Source organism: Triticum urartu, chromosome 7, assembly GCF_003073215.2.
Source record: "Triticum urartu cultivar G1812 chromosome 7, Tu2.1, whole genome shotgun sequence".
NCBI classification, from domain to species: domain Eukaryota; kingdom Viridiplantae; phylum Streptophyta; class Magnoliopsida; order Poales; family Poaceae; genus Triticum; species Triticum urartu.
In genome coordinates this window covers 98,542,428-98,553,984 of record NC_053028.1, presented here as the reverse complement: position 1 = coordinate 98,553,984, position 11,557 = coordinate 98,542,428, and the positions used below count along the sequence as shown (strand labels likewise).

General features: G+C 48.3%; 2 protein-coding genes and 1 pseudogene across 2 annotated transcripts; 2 read left to right on the top strand and 1 right to left on the bottom strand.

Annotated features, from left to right (window-relative positions):
• Positions 1-1,840: 1,840 nt before the first annotated feature.
• On the top strand, positions 1,841-5,132 carry LOC125521517. The gene is made up of 8 exons (XM_048686571.1): positions 1,841-2,169; positions 3,180-3,260; positions 3,430-3,464; positions 3,554-3,662; positions 3,998-4,086; positions 4,471-4,579; positions 4,681-4,818; positions 4,918-5,132. Exons 1-8 carry the CDS (start codon positions 1,936-1,938, stop codon positions 4,993-4,995), a joined length of 873 nt encoding a protein of 290 aa, XP_048542528.1. The 5' UTR covers positions 1,841-1,935; the 3' UTR covers positions 4,996-5,132.
• A 77-nt stretch (positions 5,133-5,209) lies between these two features.
• Positions 5,210-7,288, bottom strand: LOC125518473 (exocyst complex component EXO70B2-like; the record flags this gene model as incomplete). The annotated part of the gene is made up of 1 exon (XM_048683302.1): positions 5,210-7,288. A coding segment is annotated over one exon (1,917 nt), but the record flags the coding sequence as incomplete, so codon positions are not given.
• A 2,882-nt stretch (positions 7,289-10,170) lies between these two features.
• Positions 10,171-11,148, top strand: LOC125518472 (annotated as a pseudogene).
• The last annotated feature ends 409 nt before the right edge of the window (positions 11,149-11,557 follow it).

The following is an 11,557-nucleotide window of genomic DNA, read 5'->3' as shown; positions in this document are numbered from 1 at the left end:
GCGTCGTGACTCCCTTCGCCGGCCGTCTCCTTCGCCGACGCCCGCAAGCTGTTCGACCGTTTGCCAAGGTACAAAATGGACTCCGCCGACAAGTTCTTTTTTCACAATTTCCTTTGCGACTCCGACGATTCGTCATCCGATGACGATGAGGAGATATTGGCTGCCGTGTTGGTCCATCACCACCTCAATAGTCAGTGGTCGTTGTGCCATGGCTCCATTCCAGGCCACCTTCCGGCGTTGAATCGCAACCGAAGAGCGGGCATCTCCTTCTTTGGTAGTTGTTCAAACATAAGAAATTCCGCCGCTGTTTCTGTATGAGTAGGCATCTTTTCAACCGTATTAGAGAGGGGGTGGTCGACTACGATGACTATTTCGAGTGCAAAGAGGATGCCGTTGGAAACATTGGTTTTTCCTCTTATGAGAAATGCACTGCCGCCATCTGAATGCTTGCATACGGAGTGCCTGATGATCTCATTGACGAGTACGTTCGTATGAGCGAGTCTACATGCCTAGGCTCCCTATATAAGTTCCGCAAGGCTGTTATTGCTGTGTTTGGCCCTGAGTACTTGAGAGAGCCGACTCATAAAGATACAACCCGGTTGTTGGCAATGAATGCCAGCGGGGCTTCCCAGGGATGCTTGGCAGCATAGACTGCATACACTGGGAGTGAAAGAACTGTCCTTCTGCTTGGCAAGGGAGTGAAAGAACTATACTCCCCCCGTTCCTTGATATAAGGTGTATAGATTTTTGAGGAAAAACCCAAAATATAAGGTGTATTGAGTTGCACCACTCGTATGGATAATTTTTTTTGGGATTCGATCACATTTCCTTATATTAGGCAAGCTTCTTTATTTTCGCATGCCAATTAGTCAGGTGTAATCTCACCCAAAACTTGTAAAATTTTCCCTCCACATACGTTCTTTAATTTTCGTGTCAAAAACTATACACCCTATATTTAGGAACGGAAGGAGTACTATTTTATCCGGTTGAAACTATGTTATTTGACTATATGTTTGAATGCAAAAGTTGTTTGCGAAACAATGCAAAAATGAGTTATTTGTTGAAATAAGGCGGCTAGCCGGCCACGCCGCCATATATGGGGCCGTGCGTTGGGCGCACCGCTGATTCAAATATAAAACATGGCGGATGCCAGACGGATGGCCGATCCAAACGGACAAAAACAGACAAAAATGTCATTCGTTTGGGTCGGCTCGTTGGAGTTGCTCTAACGTTGATCAAAAAATCAAAATAAAAAATGCTGCAAGGGAAACCCCACCGTGTTCAAACGGAATCAAACTTGAAGCTTTGCCAGAGCCGAGAACGGGAAGCGATGGCGAGAAGACAGGAAAGGAGCTCGCCAACTCAACCTCGACCAGCGAGCAAACATGTCTCGACAGCTGTTCACCTGCACTATGTATCTGGTGGGACCGCGACGTGACCCCGAAAAGATATCCATTTTTTATCATGGATCACCACCGCGACACTTTGCAAACCTCTTCGCCCCCAGCATCCGACTATCCGAGACGCAGAGAGAGGAGAGAACGATCGCATCTCTTTTTTTTAGCATCAGTACAGACACAAGCGCTCATATACCTTATGAACGCACACACGCACCTCCTATCCCTATGAGCATCTTTGAAAGACTGAGCCGGCACATCATCTTGAGATGTACGAAGTCGTCGTAGGCGCCTCGTCTTCGACGGGAACGTCTCCTCTTACTGAAAACGCATCTCCGAAAATTCTGAAATAAATGTAGGAATAATATGAACACCAGGATTTGAACCCTGATAGGTTCGCCGAACGAGAAAACAGGAACTGATTTTTTTAATCCTTTTTCTCGTCAGAACAAAAGGACGTGTGGGCGTGCGATCTTAACGGTAGTCTCCGCCCACCGCTGCGACGAGGCAAGCGGCATTGACGAGGCCGCGACGGGCCATGGAAGTGGAATCAGCCGCCGAGCTGCAGGAGCGGCGGCGGCCGCCGTGGCGCCGCACGGTGGCCGTTCAGGCCGCGCTCTGCCTCGCGCTCTACGCGGCCTTCAACCTCGGCGAGCCGCAGCTCCGGCCGCGGGGCGGGGGCGCGCTGGGCGTCGGCGGCGGCGGCCTCACCTTCCTCAGCGTCGCGGGCGGCGCGCGGACGCCCGCTGACCAGGCGCGCCTCCTGAGGCAGGTGCGTGCGTGTGCATCTGTACGGTCTCCGCGTTCGATTTCTCGTCTTCCGCATACTCTCCTCGTTGCCCTTCGATTTGTCATCATTTGGGCGCTCTGATTCGCCTCTGCCGGTGCCGGGGGAATTGCTTGGCGCGCGCGCTCTCTGTTCCGTCCAACCGCATCCTGTTCGTAGCGTGTTTCCGTTCGTTTTCACTTTTCAGCGTGGTGCTGCGAACTGTAGTTACTGCGCCGAGTGTGCCACTGAAGAAATTGTAACCGACCACGATGGTAGATTGCTTCGTGTTCGTGATGCTGTTATAGAAAATTGCTAGTATTTGGTAACTGTAGCCGAATAAAATTTTCATCAGTTAATATGGCCAAGCATCTCTGTGAAATTCATAGTATTTGGAAAAGTTTATTCATCCTTGTAGTTGTTAACTAAAAGGGGCTCATTGAGAAAGAAGGGGTTTCGCCATTTTGATGTGGATTTGCTTACTGTATGTGTGTGGTGTGCTGTGCTCGTTGGAGGTTACTGCCTGCACGATGTCACTGATTCTGCTCAATCAGGTGATGGCCTACACATTTGCAGATCTAGGACTGGTATCCGATGATAATCTATAGGGTGGTCATTGGACTTACCTGGGATGGGACATGCAACATGTTTCCCCCTAGTGAGGCACATGTGCCCATCATGATCTAACCCGACTCATGGCCATCGATTAGTTAATGATCCAGTGTAGTGTGTTCACATAACTAAGCGACGAATTAGTCTGATTCTCTACCAACCTTTCCTGGCACATTTTATTTTCCAACCATCCTTTCCTGGCACATTGTGCTCTGGATCTCAAAGGAAGTGACACAGTTCTATTTTTATATGCTTCGTGTGGACTGGGAATGTTTAGTGTCATGTGACATTGGTTAACAATTTTGCTCTTTCCCTGTCTTGAAGAAGACGACATCAGATTCATATTCTAGCAATGTATTGTGGGTTTAATTCTTAATAATGCATATATATGTATTTTTATGAAGATGGAAAGCACAACAAAGGTTTATGAAGTCAAGTTAGTGCTGGATGTTGCCCGATTTGGCGATGACCCACTTGGGCAAAATGTAAGTACTTCAATTCATGCTAATAAAGTAATAATACTGGAATACTTTGTAAATGTGTGAAGCATACCGTTCTCCATTAGTGATGTTGTAGGTATCAGAGAGATTTCAGTTGGCCCAACTAAATAAACCAAATTCTAACTTGTGCTCTATTTCTCTTTCTGTCTTCCAGGGTTCTCTGCACTTCCAAGCTCTGAATATCCCCTGGTATACTAGTTATTCCTATCTGAAATCTCATATGGTTTGCTCTCTGATGTGTGTGCATTGTATGACATGAAAATCCGCTTCATCCTCAGGTATTCCACTACATCACATGGGCAGATTGTTAGTAATTTCTTGAAGAAAGTGAAGATGCCATACGACCAAATTCTGGAAATTGTTGGTGTTGATACAGGGCCTCTTGAGGTATTATATTTTATTGGTAAACAGTTTTGAATTTCTTGTAGCAGGCAGCTTATCTGATAAACAACACGTTGTCTGTGCACTGAGTATGTGATTATGTCAGCATCCTGCAATCAATAATGATCATCAATTATTCTATCTTTACTTGAGTATTGTTTTTTACCTCCTTATTATCCCCCTTGCACTGATTAGTTCAGGACTCTGCAATCTTTTTTGGCACAATATGGTTGCAATTTAAATTAGTGCTTGGATTGCTTTATATGGAGAGTTTGTGCGATATCGTGGAATAGGCTGGCCTTTATGGATTCTTTCTGATTGATTTTCTCATTTGGTTAAAGGATCTTCTGCATGATGGCAAAATGAGCAATTCTAGCAGGGAACAAATTACATGGCTGGAGCAAACACTAGCGCTGACCAGCAATAACTGGTATATGTTTACTACTGGTCGAATATGCCTGTTTAACAATTGTTTTTGTATTGTTGAAGGAAGAAATGATTCTAGTCTATGCACTAGTTCCTCCTGCTCGTATGAGCTGCATTACTAATCTGTCTTCATGTTCTGGAAAAACAATGCATATATATTCTTCATAAGTGGACTGTGTAAGTGTATGTTCAATTCATAGAAGAATTAGAGGGCCAGCAACTCAGCATCAGCTTGAACATAGTATAAGAAAATACTAAATAATCTCTTTCAAGAAAAAAAAATACTGAAGGAATTACTATGCTTATTGCAAAAGTGACACATGAACATGTATGCACACATTTCTGTATTAAGGTCATAATGTCTAACATTATTTTTATTTTAAGCCAGGAAAATAGTTGTTGGATATGATCCATTAGTTGATTGCAATGAGGTGCACACAACAAAAATAACAAAGATCTACGAGCCACTCCGGCATATTTTTGAAAAATACGCAGTGGTAATTCCTTCTTTTCTGGAAGAAGCTGTAATTTTTCTATTCTCTTTGTCGATGAAAACTTCACATCAGTGATTGCTTATCCTTGGCTGCTTGGTATACAGAATGCATATGTAAGCACTGGTGGTTCTTGTGGACACTTCCATCATGACAATTCAATGTCATATATTCAAAACCCCATCCCTGGAGATCAAACGGATTTAGATGGTTTCTTCTTGCATAGAGTCAGCCCTCTAGAGATGGTGAGTTTAGGCTGACAGTTGCTCCTTTTTTTTTCTTTTCTGAATATCAGATTGAAACACTAGAATTTGCATGTAACCCTTCTTTTGTGAACTTGTCAGGAAACCCTGTTGATAAACTTAGACGGCGAGGTTGTTCAAAGATCTGTAGTTCACCAGCATGGAAGGGAAGCCATGTAAATGCCTTCTTTTCACTTTCTAGTCAACAATGCAAACATGCCGATTCTGTTTTCACCATTGATCGCTCTGTATTCAGTTGTTTGCTTACATATGCCGTGTTTGTCAGTAAAAGACTTCTGCCATTTGTTGGTACTGCATCTGTCTCTGTCTCTCTCTCTCTTAAATGTCAGCATACGATGGGTGTTGCAGCGGTTTTGGGGATTCAGGTGTTTGTGTATTGGTAGTGTTTAACCATCTATCTTTGCTGCAAAACTGAATGCTTCTACGTAGTACATTGAGAGTTTCTGAATCCAGCTGCAAGTGGATAGGCGCCAGCACAAGCTGGTCTCTGGCTCAGAATTTCAGATACAACATGCAGTGCGAAGCTTTCAGTCTACTAGCCTTCGAACAGCTCCGACAACTGATTCTCCAGCTCCTCCGCGGTGCGCCCTGCCGGCACCTCAACCTCCGGGTGGTCGTCGAGGTACCGACGGTATGCCGGCACGACATTCCCCGACACGGTACTCCGGAGGGCGGCCCGCAGCGCTGGGCTGGGCACCTTCCAGCCTCTCTGCATGCTGCACGCGTTCTCCAACGCCAGGTAAAATGCGCTCAGCGGGTTCCGTCGCCGGAGGGCGTTCAGGGCTCCTGGCTTCCCGTCAAGGCGCGACACGACGGTCCCCCAGGAAACCTGCAGGTAAGCTTTGATGTAACCCTCCATGCGCTCCTCGCGGACGAGCACCCAGCTGGGCGGCAGGAGCATGCTGAGGTCGGAGCGCACGGCGCGGCGCAGGATGGCGCTCGTGTTGTTCAGCATGAAGATATGCCTCAGCCCTGGGAACGCGAGCGCGGCGGACTGCTCCTCCAGCACGGCCTCTAGGCACGAGATCAGCTCCGTCACCAGGCCGCTCTCGTGGGGCGCGAGCGGCGTCGTTGGCGGCGAGTCGGTGTCGGCGTCGCCGTTGCCGGCGGCGAGGACGAAGTAGAGGGACACGCGGTTGCGCAGCATGCAGCGGAAGTAGCCCATCCAGAAGCCGACGCACGGGTGCACCTCGCCGCCCTGCGGCATCCGCCACGGGTACTGGGGCGCGCGTATGAACGCCCTGAGGTCGCGCACGCAGCGCCGGGACGCGTCCACCAGGCCGGCCAGCGCGGCGTCCGACGCGGCCGTGACGGGGTGGTAGGGGGGCCACGAGAACATCCTGGCGAGGCCGGGGTAGGCCACCGAGACCGGGGAGTGCACGTCGAGCGCCGCCAGCAGCTTCGACGGGGAGCTCCCAAGCGCGACGACGGAACCAGCCAGCCTCAGCATCGCGTCGGCGCTTTCGGCCGCGAGCTGCCCCAGCGCCGCCAGCTCCCCCGCCGCTGCGTCGTTGACCGGGTTGCGGACCTTCCGGTGCCGGTGGCGGAAAACGCGTTCCATGGTGCCGAGCGCCTGCGCCCACGCCCTGACCCTCCTCCCGACCTCCCGCCGCGGGAGGCTTCGGCGGTCGTCCATGTCCAGCACCCAGCCGACGTCAAAGCCGGCAAGCCATTGACGCAGCGCGTCGGCACGCGGAGCGGTGGCGGCGGCGGAGAAGGCTGGGAGGAGGAGGACCATGCGCTGCAGGTGCTTGTCGACGTCGGCCAGGACGCAGGAGGAGGACGAGGAGATCGGACGGAAGCTGCTGGGGTCGACCTCGGCGAGCACAGACGGGGAGAAAAAAGAGACGTGGCGCCGGAACTCGCGCGGGTCGTCGGGGCAGTACTCGTCGGTGGTGGCGGAGCCGTCGTCGCTGTCGATGGAGGGGTCGGAGAGGGAGGTCGGGCTGCTGCCTCCGCTGCTGGAGCTGATCTCGTGGTGCCCATGCATGGCGGCTGCTGTGGTCAGGTCAGTCAATGGAATCCTAGCGTAGCATTTTCCTTTTTTGGAGGGGAAGTCCAAGCGTAGCAGAAGTAGTGAGAGTAGCGCTGGGGAAAAATTGTGGCTAGCGTCGACAAGAACGCACGCGTGCCGGAACGGTCTGGGACCGGGCTGGAGAGGTTCTCCCGGCCTGCTGATGTGGACATCTCTGAACCCCCGGATCAGCCGAGGTGATGGCAGACCGAGGAATGAGCGATGTGTGCAGCTTGTGTGCGGAAGAGATGGTGTTCGTGGCGAGGAAGAACGAGTGGATCTGGTTCGTCCTGAAGAGATAAGAGAAGAGAAGAGCGATGGGCGATGAGCTGGTCTGATGCGTGTACCCTGCAGTGCGCGCGTGGCTAGCGAAGGGACCAGCCCAAGTTTGGGCCGCTTTGCCGGCTGCAAACGTTTACCTATGTTGATTGACTTTACAATTTAGGTAAGTCAACTTTATAAGAGGAGGAATCACAGGAGAGGAGAAAGAAAGCTGGAGGATTTGTTAGTTTAAAGCTATGTGAGGTTCGTGTGGCAGTATCACGTTGTTTCTGATGCAGTCGCCCGGGTTTGCAGTGTTGCTTGGTTTGCATATCAATGCGTGTCTACGTCATACATGCGTCGTACTTAACGCAATAATGCATGCCACACACGGTCATGGATGCTTCATTCCGAAATTCATAGTGAACTTTTGGACACCAATTTTGGTTTTAGTTCTCTTTTCGCGAAGGACTTTGATTCGTTACGTGTGCTGAGGTGGCACCTGATTGCCAGGTGAAGCATTGACCTGAAAGTCTTTGGCCTCTTCGGGATTTGACAGGCGTCATGTCCAGGTCTAAAAATTGACGGAGAAATGCGGGTAATATATTACTATAATTTAAACTTTGATGAATCATCGGCCATCTCTTCCACTCCATCCTCTCCTTTGCGAATGTAATGACTAAGACCCTGTTCGGGAATTGTCCAACTCCGTAGAATACGGGAGCCGACGGAGCACCACTTTCGCAACTCCGAGAAAATACACGGCAGGCCGCTCCCCTCCGGCCGCTTCAGGAGCTGTGGAGCCAGAGAGTTGCCGAACAGGCACTAAATCGAACCATAGCTGCTTCTCCTTCTCGGCATGTATAAAGGAGCAGAGACTGCTTGCTACGCCGTATCAACGGTACATGGCTATTCTTGAGCTCAAATGAGCTCGGATGAACAGTAACATCGATAAAAATATTTTTTCTTAAAACTCTGATTTTTTTTTGTGTGTGGAACATTGACAAATGTTCGTAGTGCCTGCACAATTTCATAATGAAATCACATTCATGGAAGTCGCGGCGAAAGCAAAAAACGATGCTCCAAAAATGCCATTTTCAAAAGCATTTTGGAGTGTTGATTCTTTTGCCGTAACTTTCACGAACGTCATTTCAAACTGAAAAGTTGCAAGCTCTCAAAACATTTGTTAAAGTTTTCCACAAAGAGAATTCAGGATTTTTTTTCCCAAATTTTCTTCCATTTTTACCGTTCATGGGGAGCTCGTTTGAGCTTGTGAGCGGTTGGGGACTTTTTGTATCAACATAATATCTCAAAACGCTGGTCAAGCCTACAACAATCTGGCCTGCTAGGACCGTTCGTTAGGGTTTCTCTTTCTCTCTCCCATCTGTAATGGATAGGGCTCTCATCCCCTCCAAGTTTCGTCGATGAGTCCATGGATCCACCTTTCCTTAGGTTTTTTCCCGCAGGGCAGCGTTCTGGCGTACGCCGGCGTCTAATCTTCGTGTTGGTCTTCCGGGCTATGATCCTCCTCGAGTCCGTCCGTTAGAACGGAGTCAACAGAGCTCCGGCGTATATTCCTGCCCTCTCCTTGGGACGGCGAGGTAAGGGTTTCTCGCCGTGCGTGTGTGCCGGCGAGATTTTGTGCCAGCTTCTTCAAACCGATTAAAAGGGTTTAATGGTGACGACTACGGCTCTGGGGTGCTGGTCCTTAGGGGCACGTGCACGAAGACTTCCTAGATGTCATCGAGAAGGTCAAGCCCGCTTCGGTAGGGAAGCAGTGACAATGACGCGTCAGCAACTTGTTCTGATGGTAGTAGTGGTTGTTTGACGGTGCAGAGTTCTCGATGTAATATTTATTATGTTTAGAATGCTTTGTACTTTTTATGAATCTTGATAATAGATCTGGTCCTTTTTCACAATAATTAAATAAATCATTACTACTCCATGTATCGATTTTTCAAACCATCTGTAAGTGATCCTAGCAGTATGCTACATACTCACTCCGTTCCTTTATGTAAAGTGTATTATTTTCGATACGGTGACCAAGACACATAATTATTGACAAATTAGGAAAAAATTACCCTTGGCAAATTTGTTGATTAGTGGCAAGTAAATCAGTTAGCCCGGGAAAAATAAGAGATGCATGCAATCGATAGAGAGATACTTTCCTTCTTTTGCTACATTGGGAGATACAAACAATCACGACAGAGATACTTTCATTTTTTTTGAAAGACCAACAAGGAAATTCTGAAAAATTAGAAGAAATGCATCTTATATTTTAGAATTTTGTCAAAAAACAAATACACGAACGGAGGGAGTACTTTCGAAGCTTCTTACAATCCTTACACACAAGCGCATGTAATAATGGTAGCAAAAATTCAGTAAAAATCCAACAGCAACGCGGAGAACTGCTTCCAATAATGTAGAGAACCTAATCCAAAACGAATGGTCAAAAACAATTAGGAGTACGCCATTTTCAGGTCAAAAACATTTCCTTGTTTGTTTGAACCAGTGGCATACATGGAATCGAGGACGAAAGATTTGAGAGTTTTTTATGGGATGTCAAACGTGCTTCATCGGGAGCAGTTATGGGGGAAGCACGTAATTAGTGCAGCACAGTCCGATAACTACCGTGTGAGAACAGTCCGATACGAAGCAACAAAAGACCCACGTCCCACGAGGTCTGCGTCTCCTCACCTTAAGATTTCCTCTGGTCTTCTTCGTCGCCGCCTACTTCTCCGATCATCTCAAGGTTGGGTTTCTTCCACCATCTAGTTTTCCATTCTTCTTTGCCCGTCCATTTTTCACATATGCACTTGCCAATGCGTTCAAATTTCTTCACCATCTGAATCGTGCGTATGCGCTGAGTTAGGGCACGCAGTTCAAAACTCCTACCGCCGCCGTGGCTGACGGTGGCGGTTCTTCCGTCGGCGGCGATCCTGCTCGTCCGTCCACACCCCGCATAATGCCGGCCACGAAAACGGTGTCGAGGTGCACACCGGTGAAAGTGGAGGACCAGTTACGTGTTCGAGATCTGTGGGTACAGCCATCACAAGGGCATGGGCATCGGCAAGGTCATCTGGTCCGGCTCCTTTTCCGTCGGGGGCCATGAGTGGGAAATCCGCTTCTATCCTGATGGTGATGGGCAACACAACGAAGATCACATGGCAATTTACCTAGAGCTGTTGAGCAAGGACGCCAGGGTGCATGCATCCTGCGACCTCAGGCTGGTCGACGGCGAAGGGTTGCTGTGTTTCGTGCACAACACAGAGCCGAGGATGTTCTGCCAAAACATGGAGAGCGGGTTTGCTCCACCCATCGGCACTCATTTCATAAAAAGGGGCGAGTTCGAAGCATCGGTGTACCTTCATGAAGACGGCCTCAAGATCAACTGCGCCATCACAGTCATCAAAGAACCTCGGGTCTCTGAAATAAAACCACCCCCTAGAATCGAGGTGCCGCCTTCGGACATCATATCGCATCTCGGCAGGCTTTTAGAAGCAAAGGAGAAGGCAGATGTCACATTCAGTGTAGCAGGAGAGACTTTCATGGCACACAAGACCATCCTCGCCATGCGGTCGCCTGTGTTTGAAGCGGAGCTCTATGGGCCGATGAGAGAGACGAGGGCACAACTCATAACCATCAAAGAGATGCAGCCTGATGTCTTCAAGGCACTCCTCTATTTCATCTATAATGATGCATTGCCAGCTGCTTTTGATGATCTTGATTGGGAAGGTCATATTGAAATGGCTCGGCACTTGCTCATGGCCGCGGATCGATATGCCATGGAGAGGCTAAAGCTGTTATGTCAAAGCCTCCTTTGCGAGGATATTAACGTGCAGACCGTGGTAACCACGTTGGGCTTGGCTGATCAACATCACTGCGACGGGCTTAAGGATGCTTGCATTGAATTTATGTCCACTTCATAGGATATGGATGCTGTGGTGGCAAGCCCTGGTTATGGAGATCTCAAAAGAAATTGCCCTTATCTCTTGGTGGATGTATTGGAGAGGTCTAGTAAGCTTCGCACAACATAGATGGACTACTTGCTGTTACATGAATCTTTTTTTGTGGGCAACAATTACATGAATCTTAGAGAGCCTAGCTAATTATTTATGAAGCTATGTGAGTTACAAACTTACAATGCTATATTCTTCTTGAGTTAGCTCATCAAAAGTTCAATATATTTATTAGTTAGACCTGTTTTCCTGTTTGTGACCGGCTATTTGAATCCGTTGACAACCTGAATATATGATTTATCCAGCTGTATACCAATTTCTCTTCTCCCTAATTGTATTAAAGATATTGTTCTATGGAAAATCCATTTGTTGTGTCTAAACTTCGTTGAATATGATACCTGGATCTTTTACATTCACAAGTATAGCTATTATGGTCTCACCACCACGATAAAAACACTCTCGAACATAATAATGTTGCTATGGTAAA

Bases quoted from the DNA above. Each gene is read 5' to 3' on its own strand.
- LOC125521517 (XM_048686571.1), top strand. From the start codon at position 1,936: ATGGAAGTGGAATCAGCCGCCGAGCTGCAGGAGCGGCGGCGGCCGCCG. The intron at 4,087-4,470 runs GTATATGTTTAC...ATTTTAAGCCAG, and splicing joins GCGCTGACCAGCAATAACTG to GAAAATAGTTGTTGGATATG. The intron at 4,819-4,917 runs GTGAGTTTAGGC...TGAACTTGTCAG, and splicing joins GAGTCAGCCCTCTAGAGATG to GAAACCCTGTTGATAAACTT.